The 22074-nt window shown below is 35.5% G+C and overlaps 2 protein-coding genes across 16 annotated transcripts; one reads left to right on the top strand and one right to left on the bottom strand.

The window, feature by feature from the left end:
* The first annotated feature begins 1227 nt into the window (after nucleotides 1-1227).
* On the top strand, nucleotides 1228-8121 carry LOC103414715 (uncharacterized). 7 transcript variants are annotated; one of them, XR_011576557.1, is made up of 7 exons: nucleotides 1228-1416; nucleotides 2052-2144; nucleotides 4571-4783; nucleotides 5095-5140; nucleotides 5547-5591; nucleotides 7283-7328; nucleotides 7927-8121. XR_011576557.1 is itself a non-coding variant. In XM_070814508.1 (5 exons), exons 1-4 carry the CDS (start codon nucleotides 1703-1705, stop codon nucleotides 5560-5562), a joined length of 318 nt encoding a protein of 105 aa, XP_070670609.1. In that variant the 5' UTR covers nucleotides 1538-1702; the 3' UTR covers nucleotides 5563-5591; nucleotides 7283-7568. The 7 variants fall into 7 exon arrangements, 1 of the variants encoding a protein (XP_070670609.1); XR_011576559.1 differs by having other exon boundaries at nucleotides 1282-1416; nucleotides 2058-2144; XR_011576556.1 differs by lacking the exon at nucleotides 1228-1416 and adding an exon at nucleotides 1482-1745.
* Nucleotides 8122-9317: 1196 nt separating this feature from the next.
* On the bottom strand, nucleotides 9318-16778 carry LOC103414728 (disease resistance protein RPV1-like). Of its 9 annotated transcripts, none has more exons than XR_003768829.2 (7): nucleotides 16344-16778; nucleotides 14278-14794; nucleotides 12976-14077; nucleotides 12594-12887; nucleotides 11586-12482; nucleotides 10695-11474; nucleotides 9318-9518 (listed from the first exon to the last, which is right to left on the bottom strand). XR_003768829.2 is itself a non-coding variant. In XM_029093749.2 (6 exons), exons 2-6 carry the CDS (start codon nucleotides 14769-14771, stop codon nucleotides 10770-10772), a joined length of 3492 nt encoding a protein of 1163 aa, XP_028949582.1. In that variant the 5' UTR covers nucleotides 14772-14794; nucleotides 16344-16778; the 3' UTR covers nucleotides 10394-10769. The 9 variants fall into 9 exon arrangements, 4 of the variants coding, with proteins under 4 accessions (XP_028949582.1, XP_070670957.1, XP_028949587.1 ...); XR_011576803.1 differs by having other exon boundaries at nucleotides 12594-12890; nucleotides 16344-16676; XR_003768828.2 differs by lacking the exon at nucleotides 9318-9518 and adding an exon at nucleotides 10001-10202.
* Between the last annotated feature and the right edge of the window lie 5296 nt (nucleotides 16779-22074).

Here is a 22074-nt window from a genome sequence, read left to right as displayed (position 1 = left end):
ACATCGAATCAAATGAATTGAAAAAAAATAAATGAACAAATGCTATGTAGAAAGTAAAAAAATAGTGTGTATAGCGCCACCCATTTGGAAACTATTGCTAATCCAAGATCCCAAATCATCTAAATTGGGGGGTATGAATATATATGGAGGGGTGAATGATAGATGAGAAGCGACCCCACCCAAATCATCAAACATTTGGACAAATCTCACACCACTTGGTTCGAGTCGATCGCGTTTCGTGTAAAAATTTCATTGGAAAGTTGCGGGGGAGTTTAATTTTTCTTATTTTTGTTTGATTTATATGGCTCTACCGGACAAAGTGAGAGAGCGATTGAGGAGATATAGTGTGTTGTGTCACGGTCTTTGTAAGTGTCCATTACTAAAACTGTCATGTGTCGATATTGACCTCATTTAACCACCTAGACCCAATCCCCTAAATGTTTCTCTAACTCAACCAAACATACTGTTATGCATGGCCTACAGTTGTATAAATAGAAGCCTTGAGTTATTCACCTTCGATGCACCCACCAAGCCGACATGCATTTACTACAAAGTGAAGACTCCCCTTCCTATAAGATTAAATGAAGTTACGAACTAACCACTTTAACACACAACAGCTCCCATTATTACATAGCTCTAATAATAAATCCACGGCATGCATTTTCGTATGCAAGTCAAACGCAGCTGCTACCTTTTGTTTGAAGGCATACAATCATGTCTTCTCATTGAAGGCTTACGCGTACACCAACACAAGTTGGTCTTCAATTGTTCAATGCACATGACACATAGGCTGGTTTGATATTGCTGTGCTTTGAAAAAAAAAACTGTTTTTGTTGTGATGTGAGAATAAACTCATTTTTGCTATTTCACATTTTCAGCTTTTTTTTTATCCAAAACTGTGAAAATAGGCTGTTTTTAAGTGTTTACCAAACACCATTTTTTGAGTTTAGTTTTTTTTTTATATCCACTTTTTATAAAAGCACCTCAGTACCAAATACATTTTTAAGCTGTTTTTAACTAATGACAAATATATGAGCCAAATCTCAACGATTTTCCACCTTGGCGAATGTACCATGCAAAAATCCTTGCATCCATCCCAAAATACGCCTTCAAACACATACCAGCATGCACACCACCTGAATCAGTTATGTCTGGATTCACAATATACAGCCAATGCATGTGCAGCTGTTGCAAGCTAAAAATCGTCATTTAGCTTCAGACAAGGGTCTCGACATACCCTCGTCTCGACCAACAGGATTTCTCCCTCATCATTATCTACAACCTGAAAACTGGTCAGCGCGCTCGTTTCCAGAAACAACCCATCGAGTTCGTGGTTCTACCACCCAGGCAATATACACCACACTTCCTCCTTTCCCCCAGGAGCATCGCTTTGTCCACGTGTCTTAACCTCATTAGGTGGTATTCTTTTTTTTAATAAGGTTCTATTCAGATTTTTTTCTTCTTTGTTTGGAGAGATGGTTGTGCTTCGGTCGAAGCGTCATTGGAGGGAGGAGGACAGAGGGACTGACAGATTGGAGAGAGATGGGAGCTAGGGGTTTCGACTCAGTGAGAGAGATTTAGCTAGGTCCTCTGCCATAACCTATGGGATTTCCTCCAATTTTAGAGAGAGAGGGAGGGGGGAAGGCATGGTTGTGTGCAGTTTGTGGGGTTAGCCGGTCAGGAAGGGGTGACTGAGGGAGGTATGAGAGAGTTTGATTTTTCGGTTTCCTCCCTTAATTCAAAAGGTGATGCACTGTTTTTAAGCCATTGTTTAGTGCCAATTCAACTTTATTTTTCAGTTTATTGTTTTTAATTCATTATTTAATGTTTGATTTGCCATCTGCTTCAAATTGTCATAGATTTTTTTTTCCTTCATTAAAGTTGTCATAGATTTTTTTAGATTGTTTAGTTCATCAGCAATTTATTGTTTTGCCTGGTGGAAAAGTCCATTCTTGGTGTATCCTCCGACGCAAATTTAAAAATGGTTTCTTGACTGTTCAGTTTGTTGAACATCCTTTACTACTTTCTAAAGCTCATTTTCTTTATTTTAGCTCCAGACCGACTTACTCCACTCTCTCTCTCTCTCTGTGATTCTGGGTTCTGTACGTTCTGCCATTTTTGCTTCTGAAGATACCTAATTGCAGGTTCCTTCTCCATTTCCAAGCTTCTGTTATGCTTTGTGCTGCTGTATTTTCTGTTTTTAATGAGGCTCGATTGAAATATGCATCAATTTGATTGAAACATGCATCAACTTGATTGATTATGCTACTGTATTTTCTCTTTTTCTCTTTTTAATGAGGCTTTATGCTACTGTACCAAAATGATGAAATATTCATTTTTAATGATAGTTTTATAATTGGATATGTTTTAATTTGATCAGTGTGATTTTTTGTGGTTAGGATTTAGGACCTTGGTAACTTGATTGATTAGGAATTTGTGTGTTTATCTCCTGATCAGTATTCAAATTTAATTCATATAAGTCCCTTTCTTAAGAGGGATCTATTTTGATAACAAACAAGACCTTGCAATTGTTGCATTCTTCATTTTCTTGAATTTCTTTGGTTTTTGATGGGTGATTGAGTGGTGTTTGATTGAGAAATTTGCGGATTAGGGTTGGGTTGGGGTCTGTTTGGTTGCCTGGAAATTTGGGAAAGAAAATGGGATCATGGGATTAGGATTTAGGACCTTCGTAACTTGATTGATTAGGAATTTGTGTGTTCATCTCCTAATTAGTGTTCAAATTTAGTGCATATAAGTCCCTTTCTTAAGAGGAATCTATTTTGATAAGAAACAAGACCTTACAACTGTTGCATTCTTCGTTTTCTTGATTGTAAAGTCTCTGTTCCATGTCACATATATTAATAGGATGCTTAGGTAATTGTAGGAGAAGTTATGCATGCAGTCTTTTGGCAATCCTTTCCCAGAACATGTAGTAATCCTGATATGAGTCTAACTCTGCCTTGGTCATAGCTCAACATGGAAACATTATGGAATATCTTCTTTATAAGCGTTTCTAGGCTCCAGCCTCCTCTTTTTTAGCAGACTTATCTAATATATAACAAAGCATGTTCTACTAGAGCTCAAATCAAACAAAGAGACGGAAAATCAAAATACACCATAAATAAAAAAAAAAGTGGATTTATTTTTATTAAGATGTATGGAGGAAAGGTTTTAGTCACTTAGAATTGGGTTAAATTAACGATGTTATGTAGTGATACTAATTTGATGCTTACTTGCCCTGCAATCAACTCAGTGTTTAAGGATTAAGTATGTTTCCCACTTCCCAGGTCTAATTCGATCGCCTGCATGTAACAATAGTTAAAGTTGGGGACTGGACAATTAATTAATTATAATTTATTTATTGTTTGTAATTGCCTCCATAAGTGTGGTTACAAGTTGAGCCTTTTCTTTGTTTTTTTCCGTTGAAGCTTTCCAGGGCTTCTTTGTATTCTTTTTCCCGTTTGTTGACAAATAAGATCATGTTTATTTTTCTTCTAATTTTTTAGTATATATACATAAAATGGGTGTAGCGGAGATGAGGATGCTTCGTTGGATGTGTGGCACACGAGAAATGATAAGATTAGGAATGAGGATATCCGAGGTAAAGTAGGAGTAGCCGAAATTGAAGGAAAGATGAGAGAAAACCGGTTACGGTGGTTTGGACATGTGCAAAGAAGGCCTATTGACGCTCCGGTTCGAAGATGTGACTACGGGACAGAGGTTCAGGGCCGAAGGGGTAGAGGAAGACCTAGGAAAACTTTGGAAGAGACCCTAAGAAAAAACTTAGAATACTTGGATCTAACGGAGGACATGACACAGAACTGAGCGCAATGGCGTTCTAGGATTCATATAGCCGACCCCACTTAGTGGGAAAAGACTTTGTTGTTGTTGTTGTAGTGATGAATGAGGAGTGTGAGTGCAAATTCTAGGTTATGGGGAAGCATTAGTATTTGGAGGCACAAATTCTTTTCTACCATTATTTCAAATGCTCTCTAACTTAGAGGCATTAATAATTTATTTAACTACATGATTCCCCATGTACCTAATTTTCCACTACTGTTATTTATAATTGGGGTAGAGATTTTTAAAATTAGATTTAGACCTACTATAATTAACAACTCATGCAAAAATTATTTAATTAAGCACCGAATATTTTGTCCTATATGTCTTACTAGGACAACCAATGTGGTTTACACATCACATATTGAGAACTGGAAAGGAGAATGCCAACATGTAGGTTGGGGAGCACATTCATTTTCTGTATAAATTTTCCGTCACCAAATATAGGTTGGAGAGCATGATCATTTTCTGTTTGCACATCACAATGTTTGTTTTGAGTACTTTTCGCGCCATTGAGGCACAAATGTTCTTTCTACATTAGTTAATTTTCTTTATATCAAAATTGAATAAATTTAATTTTCCTTTGTATCCAAATGTATTAAAGTAATTGTGATTGAAGTTTGTTTATGTCTGCTTTCCAAGATTTATTTTTTGGTTACTAGATATCTTACTCCGTTTACGAGTGCTTTTTAGTTAACTAAAAGAATGCTTTTCATTCTTCGGTTTTCAGGATTTCATTTACCGTTTACAAGTCAACCGCACAATGCCAAAGTACAAGAAAAGCGAAGATTTGAGATAATTTTTGCTCTAAGTTCTTTGGATTTTATATTCTGGGTTAATTATCAACCGGTTTCTGTTACCAGATTTAGAATTATAATTTGGTACCACTGCTGCCACCTGCCACTTGAGTTTTCACATCCTAATGGCACAAAAGCACAAAATGGTAATTTTAAATTCTAGGTTATGGGTAAGCATTATTATTTGGAGGCAAAAATTCTTTTCAGCCACCGAACAAAGTTCAAAATCTTTTTTCGCATGGTATAAATTAGGCTAAAATATCATTAGAATACCAAAAAAAAAAAAAAAAGGTTCTCTTTATCTCATTGTTTCTTTGGTAGTTTTCTAGAAATGAGGTTGAAAGGTTGCACTACTTCTTTACTCCAAATATATGCACATCCTTATAATCTTTAGACTATATAAAGCAAAGAAACATCATGATATTGCTAATGGATTTGCTATGTTTTGGAATTTCAGGAATTTCGATTGTTGGAGGGAGAAGTTGGTTCCTTGGCATTTTGAGGTATATAATTATGTACCCTGTTTTTATTCAAGCACTATTTTAAATGTATGATTGGTTTGTGTGAAATGAATGAAAAAGAGAGTTAGAATACCCTGTTTTGGATCACTGTGTGTGTTATTTGAAAAAGAGAGACATGAATGATCGGTGTGTGTGTGTTATTTGTTCAAGGAGACATCCTTATTTGGATTTTCTCGCAAGCCTATTTTATATACCCTGTTTTTATACAAAGCTGCTGCCGTTTGAATATGATTCGTTAAAACGTGCTATCATCAACAATTTGCATGAAAAACAGATTTCACTTTGTTTTCTTCACTCAAGGTGCTTTTCAACGCTGTTTCTAAGCTATTATTTTCATTACTGTTCTGTAAGTTAGTGCTAATGGATTTGCTATGTTTGCGATTTTCAGAAATTTGGATCGTTGAAGGGAGCACTTGGCCCTTTGGCTTTTAAGGTATATTTATTTACGGTGATTTTGTGACTATGTTGTTACATTTTATTCATGCACGTTGGGACTGGATTTGGCTATATAATTGTGGCATCCTTTGACTATTTATGACTATGATAACGGTGGAATGTGTAATTGCTATCTCTTAAGTTGGTATAATGTTAATGGTTTGCAGATGCTTAGCAGACTATCAATGAAATTGCTGTCAATAAAATTGCTATCGATGAAATTGGGAAAGAAACTTGGGAAGATAATGTTAATAGTTTGCAGATGCTTAGGAGAGTATCTGAAACTGCTTAAATTTTATATATTGAGTTGCATAAAGTCCACTAACATACACAACCACAGTCAAATTGCCACCCTTAGTTGGTGGTAGTATCTTTGCAATGGATTTAAAGTGGGGATTTAGAAAATCTAATAATAAAACTGAATTATATGTACCATGCTTTTCGTTTTCATTTTGGGTTAAAAGGTTGGAGCTTTGGATTGGGATTTTCCTTTATTAAACTATAATTTTGTGCTTAGGACTTAGGAGGCTATATGAAACTGCTTAATTGTTTTTTAAACAGGAATTTTTTTTTACTGTAATCTGTTTTGTTAAAGGTAATGATAATGATTTATCAATTTTGTTTGTTCAGGGGGTTTAGGAGCAGAACCCTGATGAGACCTTCAGTGTGAAAGCCTTTTGATTTCATAAGTCACAACAAAATTGAATACCAAATGAATAAAAATCTGGCCATAAATGCACCACTTCTTTACTCCATATTTATGCACATATCTCCCAATATATATGCACTGATTAGACCTTAAGGAGGTTACGATATGTTTCCCAATTATTAAACAAACTGAGATAGCTTAACAAGTTAAGTCCGATATCAGGCTCAATTGTAGGTTGCCTTTAATTATTATATCTTTATAAGAAACATTAGCTTATATGTGCACTAAGTAAACTAAGGCCATCTATTATAAGTTTTCCTATGTCTTTTATCTCTTTACAGTGTATGTGTTATTTTTGTCTGATTGGCGTTTCCCCTATATTTCCGTATGTTTTCTATGTCTTTATATGTGCACTAATTAATTTGATCAGTGTGTGTCTATTATTTGTGTCTAATTGGTGTTGGGTGTTTTCCAATTTGGGGTCTTTATTTACTTAGTGTGCAATCCAGTGTCCTATCTGGTTAGAGAGAACATAATGTTTGACAATATGAAGTCTGATATCTGATTCAATCTGGTTCTGTAGATATGCTGAATAAGTAAGGATTGTTTGTTGATTTAGTTGCATATCGAGTATCTAGAGATTGTCTTTTATCAGTAGATGATTAATTGTAGATGAAATGCCCCTTAGTAGAAGGAAATGAAGGTGCATTAACAAGAAAAATCAAGATAATGTGTACACTAGTGGATTAGTTTTTTAGCTGTCCGTTGGTGTCCAACCTGATGCAAGCATCTTTTGAAGTGTGTAATATCTTTGCTTTCAACTTTTCAAGTTAATATTCAGCACAAATGCAAACTCAGACACACATATTGTAAAATATACACAGATGTCACGGTGGATGTTAATGCTTTATCTCACAAATGCACCACTTCTTTACTCCATATATATATATGCACATCCTATATATTTCAATCTTTAGACTAAATAAAGCAAAGAAACATCAAGAAATTGCTAATGGATTTATTATGCTTGGGAATTTCAGGAGTTTGGATCGTTGGAGGGAGAAGTTGGTTTCTTGGCATTTTGAGGTATATAATTATATGCCCTGTTTTTATTCAAAGCCTATTTTAAATGTATGATTGGTTTGTGAGAAATGAATGAAAAACAAAAACAAGGGGACATCATTATTTTTGGATATTCTCCTCCGAAATAGAGAGTTAGACCTCATTTTTTTGTGGATTCTCTAATTTCGGTCGTGGTGATTCATAATTACACATATTTGTTGGAATTCAACTTGCAATCCATACTCTATGCACAGTCGAATCTTATTCTAAGGCTGCTGCCGTTTCAATATGATTCATTAAGACTTACCATCATCAACAATTTGTCTCTTTCTGTCAAAATGATTCATGTCTACCCTACAATGAAATGGACATTAGAATAACCAATGTGTGAGAACTGCATGTTGTTGCTGTTTCTTATGGAAATAGAGCATTTTTTGCAGCCACATCTTTTGTAATCAGGAACTTCATTCTGATAACTGTACAATGTCTTTTCATATCAGCTCTGTTGAATGTATATAAAAACCAAGTTGCTTATCGTACCGACCTCATTCACTCATCTATTCTTTTGTTCATTCAGGAATATGTTTAATTTATTTAGGTTAAATGTGTCTTATTCATGCAGTTAAGGCTGGTGCATTCAAGTCCCGCAGCAAAGCGCAGGCATATTTTCTAGTTTATAGTACTATGAAAAAAAATTGCAAATTTTGTAAGGTGCTTATAACTTGAGTAATGTTAATTAAAAGCGTTTAGCCTGCACGAATTGAGAAAAAGAAAATTGTAAACTCTATTGTTGGAAAAATTTCGCCTTGAACTTTAATTTTAGTTGATTTACCCTGGACTTTTATAAATAGCCAATCTTCCCTCGGGAGTTGGATTTTGAAAATCTTCATCTAATTTTTCAACCATGACAACACATGGCAATTGAGGGTAAAAAGATAATTTTGTTTTGTTAAATTGGATGTAAAGCTGATACTTTACAGCTGCTAATTGGACTATAATGACTAGTTTAAAAGAAAAGTGCACAAATGTGTCATTTTGAGCATGAAAGAGTAAATTATAGCAATGATCTCTCAACTTTAATCAAATTGGAGTAATGGTTCCTCAATTAAAAATTCATTACCATTGGTCCTTCAACTTATCAAAATGTGTAGCTATAGTCATTTTCATCAATTTCATTAAAATTTTGTCAAAATAAGTTATGTTGGAATAACCATTTATATAATTAGGGTCCCTCAACTCATCAAAGTATGTAATTATGGTCTTTTTCCTCAACTACGTCAAAATTTTTGTCAAAACGAGTTATATTGGAATGACCATTGTTACAATTGGGTTAAAGTTTAGGAATCATTTCTCCAGTTGAATTAAAGTTGAGGGACCAATGGTAATGGATTTTTAGTTAAGGGACCATAGCTGCACATTTTGATGAGTTGAGGGACCAATGATAATGGATTTTTAGTTGTGGGACCATTGCTCCAATTGAGTTAAAGTTAAGGGACCATAGCTACAATTTACTCAGCATGAAATGAAAATTACCTTGAGTCATATTCTCTCATCCTTTCTTGTTTTTGTCACAGTGAATATAACTCACAATTTGAGAATGAAAGGAACATCTGTTTGAGTCCTTGTCACGCTTGGACCCGGACTCAGTGGAAAAAATAACCCGCACCCGATACGCAAGTAAAATTAAATAAAACAAAAATAAATGAAACGGGATGGAAAATAAATTTCTCTTATTTGATAATAAATTCTTAAGATCTCACAATTCATCATTCTTAAAATAAATCTCATACTCGAGATTTACTTTAAACATTGAATTACTTGACAAGTCCAGATTTTTCACCTTTGATCGGACTTTAATTTCCAAGTCAATTCATGGTTGTATGTAGAGTAAGGATTCATGTAATTTGACAAGTCGATTTCGAAATCTTAAGCGGCTAATTACGTGTGTTCATATCTAGTACTTAGTCGAACACACATAAACTCCCAAGAAAATTGTGGGTATCTTTGTACAAGTTTCTTAGCATACTATATTGTATTTCTTATTCCATAAATCAATCAACATTCCACTAAAATACAAAGTTCTAAGTAGCCAGGCTCTGGTTCCTTTAAAGCTAATATTCAAATGACACCACAGGTTGTCCAAGGTTGTCTAATACATATGCTTTGATACCATTCTGTCACGTCCCAGACTCTGAGTCGGTGAAAAAATTAACTCTGCACACGGTGATCAAGTAAAATTAAATAAAAACAAAAATAAATGAAATGGAGTAGAAAATAAATTTCGCTTCTTCGATAATAAATTCTTAGGATCTCACACTGGCCTCTACTCTCGTTCTTTTTTATTTTGGTCACGGGAAAATAATAAGTATTTGTGGTGAACAAATCTTCTACAGATTCGCTGATTGTTTCTACGGACTATTATCACTTGAACGCGATCGGTTCTGTCATGACACAACTTCAATTCACGGTGGCAGTCATGATTTAGGTTTATGGATTAATTTAGGATTTTAGTTGTTTCAGTTTATTCTAGATTTTGTCAATATGGATTTTTAAGTTATTTGTGCGTTTTTTGTCCGTTTTAGTTTTTTCGAATCTGATTGCTTTGGCAATCCTTAAGAAATTAGTGTCATGTACACATTTTTAATAATTTGTTGATTGCGCGATTTCAAAACTGAAGGCATAAAAGAATAAGAAAAGGTTGCTAATATGAATGGATTTAGGTTGTAAAATAAGAAAAGTTTACAGTAATACATTATGACTTGCAAAATTCATATTTTCTGGTACTCGGTAAGGGTTCTTGAATATCTCAGGTCCCTCGTTAGGTCGTGCCCATAGTTAACGCACACTAAATGGACCCAGACTGGCACATAGTTAACGCGCAGAGGTCCCTCGCACCAGCTGTAAGTGGAGCCAAAAATTAAGAAAGCATGATCTATACGGTAGTTGTTTGTTCGTTGTAGATCAATGAGGTTTCTAGTGAGCATAAACATAAAAAACCAACTATAGCACCTTAATTGGGATTTAAAGTTGGAATATATAATTTTGGGCCGCTAGGATTATTATCGGAAGGAGTAGTACTATAGTAGAAAAAGGCAGAAAAGGAACTATAGGATTTAAGTTTTGCAGACTTTCTCTGAAAATATAGAAAAAGGGAGTTTGTGCACCAATATCAGCTATAAAAGGACCGAGCCATAACAGATGAGAAATACGCTCAGATTGGTTTTGCTCTATAGGGGGTTTAAAACTTCATCTGCAGACTCATGAGGAATGTTCCGGTTTTGTTTCCTTGATTGGTCTTTATGACAATAAGCAAAAAGCAACAAATCCAACAAAGCCACGAGTATATTATCAGAACGAGAGAACAACAAAGAACAAAAAGACGGTACTCACCAAGGAAAATGATGCTGATCCTTCTTTCCAACCATAAATGACTGATGTTGGATAAAGAATTGAGAATGTTTCTCTTCATTTTCGCCAAAACAGGTGACGAGAAGCAGATGGGGAATCTGCTGGACATCCTCTCACAATATTTTCCAATGGTCCTTGGGCCTTGAATAAGTTATGAACCTGATGCTCTGGCCCAAATGAAAATTCATTATGTGCTGGATTCTCCTGTCTCATTCGGAATTGAGCCTGATGAGTACGGTGCCTATGATTACTGAGAAAGTATTTTCCTGTCCACATTTGGTACTCTGATGTTGACATTGACACATCTCCAGCAACAACATTATTCTGGCTACTAGGAGACATTTCCTGCTCGTACACAAGCTGGATTCCGAACTCCTTTATCCGAAAATCATGCATCTCCACCGAAACACGTATTTCGTCCCCATACTCCAATTCATTGTTTACAAATCGAAAATGGCTTAGCCATAGCATATCTTCCGTCTCAGTTGGAAAACCTACTGTGACTGGAGAATAGGTCCACATAAGACCCTTGGTCTGATTACTGACCTTAATCAAATGCATAGCACTAACAAGATAGTCATCAATAACCAAGCCTGGTTCTCTTGCATATAAAACACATGAATTCAAGCCTCGGATTTTGGGATTAGGATGTGAAGGTGCAATAACTGACAGCACAGATCTGTATCTTGTTGTGAAGCTAAATCCATCTGGAATCTTGCTTCCATGAAAGAAAATGCTATATATGCCACATTCATAGAGTACCTGTTTCATCAAGAATCTACAATTCAAATTTAACTATTCAAACAGTTAGGCCCAACTAGTTCATAGATATAATAATTAGAACTATACATGAGAGAGGAGACAGAGAAAGACCTGGACAGGAGCCTTCCTGGTTGTACCGGTCAAGTAGTTGATCATTTCGACATCAGTGCTTGATATGGATTTCAAATTGAACAGGTCCATATATCTTGTCATTTCTATGTCAGCGCTTCTCAGCGGTTTTTTATTCAACAAGCTTTCAACTTCAACTAAATGCTCACAACCCCAAAAAAGTGATTGCAATGATCTGAATAAGTTTGGTAAATTTGTTAATCTTTTCAATGATGTACAATATTTTGCTTCTAACCTCTTCAACCTTGGTGGGAGCTCTGGAAGAATTTCGAGGTTTGTGCAATTATCTAACAAAAGAGTCTCGAGCATAATAAGACTCTTCATTTTTTGTGGTAAGCACAAAATTGGGTTACCAATTAGATTCAAATGCTTCAACGAAGATAGTGTACACAGATCGTTGGGAACCTCTGACATGTTGCAGTAAGACAAACTTAAGCTTCCCAAAAAACGGGGTAAACTTGCCAGAGAGAAACTCATTGATTGAAGAGTCTTTCCCGGCCATGCCCACATCCACCAATACCTGATTGGTGTCCATGATATAATTGATAACAGTCTAAGTTTATTCATATCCCTAGATGTAGAGTGTAAATGAATAACTGTGGCACTGTCATGAAGAACAAGCTTTGGGCAACCAGTAAGAATAAGTTCCTCAAGAGACCTCAACATGTTCATTCTTTTTGGAAGCTTCATAAGACTTTTGCAGTCTTTTAGATTCAAGAAAATAAGTTTCCCCAAGTTTCCAATGGATTCATCAACATCAATCAAATTAATGCAATCCTTAAGAATTAGTTTCTCAAGGTTAGGGAGTCCGGACAAGTCAGATGTTGTCCTAAGGCCATGCGAATGACTGAGATTAAGAATTTTCAATCTTGTAAGAAACTGTGTCAAAGAGAAGTCATTAGTTGCTATGAATACACAGTTAAATTTCACTGAAAATTATTTTTGATTGTGTGTATTTTGAGAGAGAGAGAGAGAGAGATTAGAACATACCCTGGTTCCTTTCCAAACATGTTGCAGACTGCTCTTCCGTAAGTCAAGAACAACTAGATTTTCCAAACAAAAATTGGCTGGTATTGATTTTAAAGAGAATCCTCGCCAAGATAGCCATATTAAATTTTTTGGAAAATCTTCATAGCTTCCACTCAACTTTACATTATCAAGCAGAAGTAGTTCAAGATTGAGCATCTCTGTAAATGCCTTTGTTTCGAAACCTACCTCATTTAATACTGGAGATGACTCTGTTGAGGGAAAGTTAAGCACGAGGCCCTTGATAGTTCTCGTACCCTGCTAACAAATAAGAGCATTGGATAAGTTACTAGTCACATGCAGAATACCATTGCAAATATATACAGATAAAGATCATGTTTCTTACCGCTAATTTTCTCAAAACGTTAAATGCATCTTTATGCCACAGTCTAGTGCGTCTTCCAGGGTCCTCAGGTGATTCTTCACGAATTATTGCCCTTCCCATGTCTTGAAGTAATTGATGCATGGTTAACTTGTTGTGGACATTAATTTCCACAAGACATCTATCAACCAGATGTTGAAGTCCAACCTCTGTAGAAAAATCACATTCGTCAAGGATTGTAGTTGTAAAATCCTTGTCCTTTCCCACGAAGAAACAGGCTATATGCAGGAATAAACGTTTATCATGATCTTGTAAAGAATCAAAGCTTATGGCAAGAATCTTTTGAATTTTCCCCTCAGAAATCACGTCTAAGTTGTGTAGTGCATTTTTCCATACATCAATTGTTTTTCCATATAGAGAAGATCCCAGAACTTGAAGAGCTAATGGAACCCCTCCACAATGTTCAACCACGGGTCTTGAAAGCTCCATATAACCTTCTTGAGGATGGGGTTGTCGAAAGGCATGCCAACTGAAAAGCTCAAGTGATTCATCCTCATGCAATCCTTCAACCTTAAACCTTACAACTTCATGAGCCTTTAACAAATGTTCATGCCTAGTTGTTATTATAATTTTACATCCAGGATGGAACCAGTCTCGCATTCCAATTATTGCACTGAACTGTTCCGAGTTCTCCACATCATCAAGAACAATAAGAACTCTTTTGCAACGTACAGCCCGTTCGATCTTGACTATTCCTTCATCAATGCTGTATATTTTGTTCAATTTCCTCTTTTGGATATCTGAAAGAAGGTTCCTTTGCAAGTGAACAAAACCATTGGCTTGTTTGGAAGTTTCCCTAATATCTGAAAGAAAGCTGCTAGCTTGAAATTTATACAAGTTCTGGTTATAAGCAATTTTTGCAATGGTGGTCTTGCCTATTCCACCCATTCCATGGATGACAGCTACTCCAACATCATTTGATCCATCTTCCAGCCACATGTTTAGTCTTTTCACATGATAATCTCTTCCAATCACATAGGGCTCAACTCTTAATCTCCTATTCGTCATGTAGTCTAGTTTATTTCCAATCGCTTCAACAATATCTTGGATAAACTGCGACTCGTACCTATATGTTATTGGTATCAAAATACACAAGGGACAATAAGTTCTTTCTTTTCAGGCCAAAAGAAAAAACACGAGCAAGTTTTTTATTTTTTGTTTTTATTTTTTCAGAAAAAAAAAAAAAAAAAAAAAGCTAAAACTTTCACAAGCTTGAGACTAGCATCTGATCTACTTGACTGAATATAGGAGGGAATGAAAAATCACCGTTCTCTTAAAACCATCCCTCCCAAGTCTGCAACATCTCTAAGAGCTCGCCTCCACTCCTCCACCTTGTCTATCTCGTCCTTGAAGCGCTCTTCATGTCTAGTAAATGATTCTGCAAAACTGCCCGTCTGCTTCCTGACATCTGATGGTTCCACATCATAGAAAACTGGGATAACCATGTGTCCATCTGTTCTTTTACGTTCCATGATGACAGCAAGTTCATTCAGGCACCACCTGGAAGAGGCGTAGTCCTTGGAGAAAACAATGACTGATACTCGTGACTCTTGTATTGCTGTCTGTAGCTCCTGTTCAATGTTTGCTCCTCTCTCAATTTCATCATCATCTCTAAAAGTGTGGATTCCTGCCGACTCCAAAGCACTGTAGAGGTGATCTGTAAAGCCCTTGCGTGTATCTGTGCCTCTGAAACTCAAGAAGGCATCATATGTGCACCGGTAAGAGGATGAAGAAGCATTCTTCTGCTGCTCGGTGCTCATAGCAGCTATTGAATAGAGTCTATCTGTAGCAGTGAATGCATGAAGAAGAGTTATTATATACAAATTGGAATGCAAATTGAGAATATATTCTCCAGCTACCAAACACATCTGATTTACCACTGATATGCAAATCATATTACAGGTCTAATTTTGGAAATATGTAGGATATGATCAACATAATAAGTTGGAACATTGGCATGCCATTTGGGATCTAAAAAATTGATGCAAAAACTAATAAGTTGGAGTCTCGAGTAGCACTCAGGAGGAAAAAAAAAAAAAAAAGAAGACTAATTGGTGTCTAGTAAGAATAAATTCGTCATATCGTCATGCAAGAATATTATTGGTTATTTTATTTCCTTTTTTTGTGTGGTAAAAATGGACTAAACTTTTGTTAGACATGTACATGTAACTTGGCTCTGATTCGAGATGGAATTTTTCAAACCCTCTCTAAGTTTTAGTGAGGAGCTCATTTAGGGCTCTTAACCACCAAATAATTTAGGGGGCATTTTGATCTAGATGCTCTGTTTTCTAATTTCTTAGACCAAATATCAAAGGTTTTTTTCAATATATTGTTAATTTATATCTTTTTATTTCAATATATTTCAAAAGAATAAAAAACAATAAAAGTTCTATAAAAATAAAAAAAAGTTGAATTATTTATCAAAAAATAAAGTTAAACTGTGAGTGCAAAAAACAAAAAAAATCAAACGTGCTATTTTAAAAGTACCAACGTACTTTAAAATTCTTGGTACTTTAAAATTCTAAACGATATTACATATATATATATATATATATATATATATAAATAGAGGGGATGGATCCCTATTTTCCTAAAAAAAAAAATAAGAACACCTTCTTAACCGTTAGATTTGGCTTTAATGAAATTCTGTAATTAAGATTATGTGGTCTGTGATTTAATCTCAATTACAGAATTTCATTAAAATCAAATTTAATGATCAAGAGGGTGCCCTATTTTTTTTTTAAATGTGATCTGTTTCCTTAAAGGGCCTCTCTCTCTCTCTATATATATATCAATGTTTTTATTTACTAAATGTAACGTGTCAATAATTTGGTACGTTATTGGCATGATATGTAATTTAAATTTGTGTACAAATTAGTTTTGGTATGTTATGTAAATTTTATTTAAAAAACTATCGGTACATTTATATTATCATAAATTTGGTAAAGCTAACGACACATTATGTGTAATCTTAAAAGAAATTCATATTAAAACTTTATACAAAAATATATTCTATCAATTTTTAATAAATTAATTATTAATATAATGACTCATATTTATTTTAAGAAGAAAAAAACGAAAAGGACTAGATCCTTTTTCATGAAATGGATTTAGTTCATGTTTCTGAAAAACAAAAATTGAAGTCTTACAAAATAATTTCCATGAATTTAAAGACTTTAGATCTTAGTTTTAATAGGAAAATATTAAAAAGAAAAATAAAGATAAGAAAACAAGAGGATCCATAGTCAATGCATTTGACTCATCGGCCACGAAGATTTCAATTGAAAGCTAAAGCAGATTTATGTTTTCACAAGAGGGGAGCTTGGAGGTACCTCGCACACACCAGAGCTGTGAGTTTTCTTTCTTCCGGCAAGCTGTTGGATGAAAGTCCCAACTAGTTTCTTCAAAACGACACTGTGAAATGGACCATTTCACAAATCGAATTTTGCTCACTTAAAACCTCAAGTTGATAATTATAGTTCCTCTCCACCATGCTCAAATTTCCAAGGATCTGAATGGGCGTCGGTCTTGAGAGTTGATGAAGAAGAAGAGGTGGGAGATGCTACCAAAGCAGCAGCTCAAGAAGAAGGACGAGTCTTTTGTTTTCTCTTTTCTTTTTCTTTTTGGTAAACGAGGGTGAGGAAAAGATAGGGATAAAGAAAAAAGGAAAAAAGATGGAAAAAGAAAATGAAGAAAAAGTGGTGGTATGTTTGAGGTCCACACGGAAAAGAAAAAATTGGAAATTGATTGACGCGAGTTATTGGCTTGTACGGGAGTTGTGAATATTCGAGTGATAGTGTCGTTTTTGTTTGTTCATCGTTGTAATTGAAATATGAAAATCTCATTTGTTTAGTGTTGGGGAGCGTTCATTTGCTTTCTTTTTATACTCTCAACATCATTATGTCTGAATTAAAATTTGTTTGTTGGCAAACTCATGTTATGTATCGTCTTGAATTTGACTGGTGTTGAAAAATTAGTGTTAGTTTATGATTTAGGCCTATCCCATTTGAATTAGGGTTCCTTAGATTTTGCTCCCCACAAATGTAGTTTGTTTAGCATGGATAATAAGTTGGTATGTAGTTGAGTGTAGTCGTCTCGACAATCATGTTTCTTTGTTGTTTCGTTAGTCAAATATATTCGGTAATTTGTAATTTGTTTGTTCATATGTTCGTATGTTTGTTATTTGTAATACGTTTCTACTGTGGATAGACATAAATTTCAAAAATTAAACTTATCAAACAGTAATAAAAATATTGTGAGCATCACCATCACTTGAAAGCAATGAGTAAAAATGCTTCGAACTTACCCATGTATGCTATTCATACACTTTTAACTTGATATATATCTTCTCATATAACTCTAGTTAACTTTTATCATTATTAATATTCTATGTCATAAAAATTCTAAAATGTAACCATACTATTCTCTCTCGCTCTTCCTCCCTCCTCCTATCTCTCTCCAATCTCCACTCTGTTATTTGAAAAATTATTGCTAGTCCAAGGTCCCAAAACATCGAAATTGGGGTGGATGCACGGATGCGTAAGGGTGAGTAAATAATGAGAACTGACCCCAGCCCACCTACCCCCACCCGAATCATGGACAAATCTCACACAACTTGGTTCAAAAAGTTTCATGTGGAAGTTAATGATGAGTTTAATTTTTCTTTTTTTTTTGTTTGATTTCGATGAGGTCCACACGGAAAGAAAAAGATATGCCTAAAACAAAAAGGAAAAAGAGAGAAAAAGAAAAAGATGAAAAAGTGGTGGTATGTTTGAGATCCACACAAAAAAGAAAAAATTGGAAATTGGTTGAGATTTTGAGAATTGGATATGCTCCAGATTTTAGTGTTCGTAATCTCCAAATTAAGGAATCTAGGGCACTGATTGATGTGTAAGTCAAATCAGGGATGTTGGTTGTGTGTGGTGGGCCAGAAAAATAAATTAATGGAGATCGTTGGACTAAATTTGTGTGGCCTAGATTCTTGAATCGGAGACTTCAGACACTAAGTTCCGGAGCAGATCCAATTCCAAGATTTTGGGCCACACAGGCAAAGGGGGAAAAGACATGGGCTTTTTCTTTTTTTTTTAATGTCTTTGAGGCCGACGCGAGTTGTTGGCTTGTTTGGGAATTTTTTTTACCTTTACTTGAGTATTTGGATTTGTGATTATTTGAGTGATAATGTTGATTTTTTCGTTCATTGTTGTAATTGGGATATGGAAATCTCATTTGTTTAGTGAGGGGAAGCAATCATATGCTTTCTTTTCATACTCTTAACATCAATATGTCTAAATTAGAATCTGGTTGTTGGCAAACTCATGTCATGTACCGTCATGAGTTTGACGGATGTTGAAAAATTAGTTATTTCATTATTTGGGTTTGCTTGTTAGTTTATGATTTAGGCCTACCCCATTCAAATTAGGATTTCTTAGGTTTTGCTGCATACAAATATAGTTTGTTTAGTACGGATAATAGGTCGATATGTAGTTAAGTGTAGTCGTCTCGAAAATCCTGTTTTTTTTTTCTTTCCGTTAATCAAATAAGATTCATAGTTTGTAATCCATTTGTTCGTCTAGTTGTTATGTGTACTCGATGTTTCACTGTGGAAATACGCAAATTTCAAAAATTAAAACAATTGTGTATATAACGATTCTCCTCATTTCTTATATGTTATTGTTTGCTTAGAGGGCCTTGTGCTTTAGTTTCCCCTCTGTGCAATACCTACCACATAGCTTTGAGATGTTTCACATCTTATTGTCTTGTATATTCAAAAAGGTGATGCGCCTGGGTGGGTCTGTGATGTCATGTAGATTGCTGGAATAGATATTTCTTCATGCTGCACTTTATTTTCATCGTCCCAACATTAGAAGTAGGAATTTACAGCAACACATGTAAATTAGGTAAGGGCAGCCTAAAATTGTTTGCCCTTGATTCGTTTCACTAGAAATTACAGGATGATCTTGTCAACAAGAGCTGCTATTGTCAACAAAAGAAGTTGCTGTCTGTCAACATGGACATGGCAATTGTCAATGTTAATTACTCCTCACAATAAATGTTGTCAAGTGAGTTAGGAACATGTAGTTAATGATATTAGATATTAATTGTATAGTTTGTAATATGAAGAGCTCCTTACGGAGCCAATGTAATACAATGAAACAGAAAATTGACCCACAAACCCATTATTTCTGAGATGGTATCAGAGCAGTCGATCATAACTGACTCTTGAACCTCAAAACCAATAAATGCTTCTACCATAGTCATATCTCGATCACAATCATAAGCAAGTTATTCTTCATTTTTTCCCATATCAATTTTATCTTTTATTTCTTCACTGATCTTAAGCCTATACAATGGCTAGTGATGAAGTATATCAGACCCACCAAATTAGTCTTTCACACCAAGTAAATCAAACTCCACCACACAAGTGGTCACCATTCAAGGTGATAATTCCAATTTCTCTGTAGGAATTAAACTTGATGAGAACAACTATTCTTTGTAGCATCAAGTCATAGAGATGAAAATTGTTGGTCGAGAAAAACATGGGCATCTTTCCGGTGATACCAAGAAGCCTGTAGTTACATACCCACTGTATAACAAGTGGCAAGCTGAAAATTGCCAAGTCAAAAGTTGGTTATTTGATGCTATGACGCCCAATCATATGAAGTGGTTCATCCGTTACGACATCGCCATGCAGATATGGGATGCCAAAAAAAAGACTTACTCAAATGGCTCTGATGAAGCTAAAATTTATGATCTTTATAAAAGGTCATTCACCATGAAGCAAAATGGAGCTATATTGCTAACTTTTACAACAATCTCATCGAGATTTTTCAAGAACCTGTTCAACTTAGTCCTACTAACATGAAGGACCCAGATGATATCTCATCAAGGCGACTTCGAGTCTATATTTTTCTTGCAGGATTAGACAGCAAGTTGGATCAAATTCATGGTGAGATTTTGAGGATTGAGCCCAAACTTGGTCTTGAAGGAGCCTACTCTCATGTCAAACGTGATAGCAACCGACAAGGAACCATGTCAGAAAGTGCCACCATGCTTGAAGCTATTGTGCTCTTTACACAAATTCTCGATCTCCACAAGGACCTCGACTTCAAAACATAAACTCTTCAACAGCTAATCGATTCGTAATCGACCATCTATGCAATGCACTAAATGCGGATTGAAAAATCATACTATTCAAGGCTATTATGAGATTATTGGCTATCCAGAAGGATGGGTTCACAAAGGACGAAAAAAGGAATCCAGCAGAGCATCATTCACCACCTCTCAGTCTTCTCAAGATGTTAGCTCATTTGACCATGTCCCAAAAGCCTTGAACACCTTAGGTATATCTAATTCTACATCCGCTAATACTTGTAATAGATCGTGGATTATTGATACAAGTGTCACATATCACATCACATCTGATGCTAACATTCTTCACCCACTAAAAACAGCCAACCAGACGTTTATTACCAATGCCAATGGTTCAATCTCTTCGGTTACCAGAGAAGGCTCTCTTTCACTAACTTCCTCACTCAATCTTGATCTTGTCTTAGTTATGTCATCCCTAGATTACAATCTTTTATCTGTTTCTCAAATTATTGACTCCCTTAATTGCTCTATTTCTTTTTGGCACTATGTTGTCTTTTCCAGGATCTGCTCACCAGGGTCGTGATTGGTTATGGTACTAGAAGGGGCAAACTATATTATTTGGACTTAACGGAAGAATGCAGCTATAGATTGAGTCAAGTGCATCATGTAAGCAAAGACAAATCAACCTAAATGAAGAAGATTTGGTTATGGCATAGACAATTAGGACATCCTTCATTTGGTTATCTTAAACTTATATTTCCTAAACTTTTTTTCCCAATTCAAAGAATCCGATTTTCGTTGTGAAATTTGCATTTTGGCCAAAAGTCATCGTGCTAGTTTAAAGGGATTCATTCCTAGCTTAGGACAGACTCTTCATTTAATATTCCTTGCACCGCAAGGTTGTGATGTATATATATGTTGCCTCCGTATTGGAGAGAATAATATAAGAAAATAAAAGTTAATTTGGCATCAGAGTCGAGAGTTTTTGGTTTGGTATCTTTCTCCAATTCTAAACCTATTATCCTATCTGTGTGTGATGTGGTGTCCCGAGACAAGGGACTCACTTTCAGAATACCCCAAATCAGAAACACAAAACAAGACACTCCGCTACTGTGATGGCTGCAGAAGGAGCAATTATTCTCGTGGGGGCTTTAGCTCCTAGTACAAACGAATCTCCAAATCTGAGTGCCGTACCGTTCGGATTCAAACTTATGATTTGAACTATAAAATTTGGTCGAAGATGATGGAAGTTCACGCAGAGGGATTAAATAAGATGGGTTATCTCAATGAGAAGACTCTAACAGTGGATGAAACAAAACCTAGCACCTGAAGATGCAATTGTCCGAGGATGGCTGCTAAAAACTATGGAAAAACATCTGTTAGGACTATTCATTGAGTTACCAACGACACATGATATTTGGGAAAACGTCAGTCAGATGTTCTATGACGGGGCAGACGAGTCCCAATATTATGAACTACGATGCAAGGCAACAAGAACAAAGCAGAATGGACGACCAGTGAACATCGATTTTGTGGAACTAAAAAATGTATGGTAAGAGATGGACAAACGACGTCCCAATAAGATGGTGTGTGCAGCCGACTTGAAAAGCAGGAATGAAAAGCTTCAAAAAGACAGGGTGTACGACTTTCTTGCAGGACTCAATGACTCATTGGATGTGGTACGAAGCATGCTTCTTTGATTAAACATGTCCCTGGAATAGAAGAATGCTTCAACACCATTCGGTGAGAATCATAATGAAAAACCACTATGCTAAGCGATAAGGATACTGACAATGGTCCATCCGTGGCCATGGTTAGTAAACCATTCCCAAGTCTATCATGCTCACTACGGGATTTGGAAAGTGCTGAAAAAGACAAGCTCCGATACACTTATTGCAATGGCACTCGTTATACAAAAGATACTTGTTTCAAAATTTATGGATACCCTGAATGGTTCATAGAACGAAGAAAACA

The sequence above is a fragment of the Malus domestica genome, chromosome 15 (genome assembly GCF_042453785.1).
Source record: "Malus domestica chromosome 15, GDT2T_hap1".
Lineage (NCBI taxonomy): Eukaryota > Viridiplantae > Streptophyta > Magnoliopsida > Rosales > Rosaceae > Malus > Malus domestica.
Note: the sequence above shows the minus strand (reverse complement) of the source record. Positions and strands in the feature narration are given on the sequence as shown.

Coding starts and splice junctions, on each gene's coding strand:
- LOC103414728 (XM_070814856.1), bottom strand. CDS start 14,771: ATGAGCACCGAGCAGCAGAAGAATGCTTCTTCATCCTCTTACCGGTGC. Junction 14,078..14,277: donor GGGATGGTTTTAAGAGAACG/GTGATTTTTCAT, acceptor AATAACATATAG/GTACGAGTCGCAGTTTATCC. Junction 12,891..12,975: donor ACGTTTTGAGAAAATTAGCG/GTAAGAAACATG, acceptor CTTATTTGTTAG/CAGGGTACGAGAACTATCAA.
- LOC103414715 (XM_070814508.1), top strand. CDS start 1,703: ATGAGAGAGTTTGATTTTTCGGTTTCCTCCCTTAATTCAAAAG. Junction 1,746..4,570: donor TTCCTCCCTTAATTCAAAAG/GTGATGCACTGT, acceptor TTCGGTTTTCAG/GATTTCATTTACCGTTTACA. Junction 4,784..5,094: donor TGGCACAAAAGCACAAAATG/GTAATTTTAAAT, acceptor TTGGAATTTCAG/GAATTTCGATTGTTGGAGGG.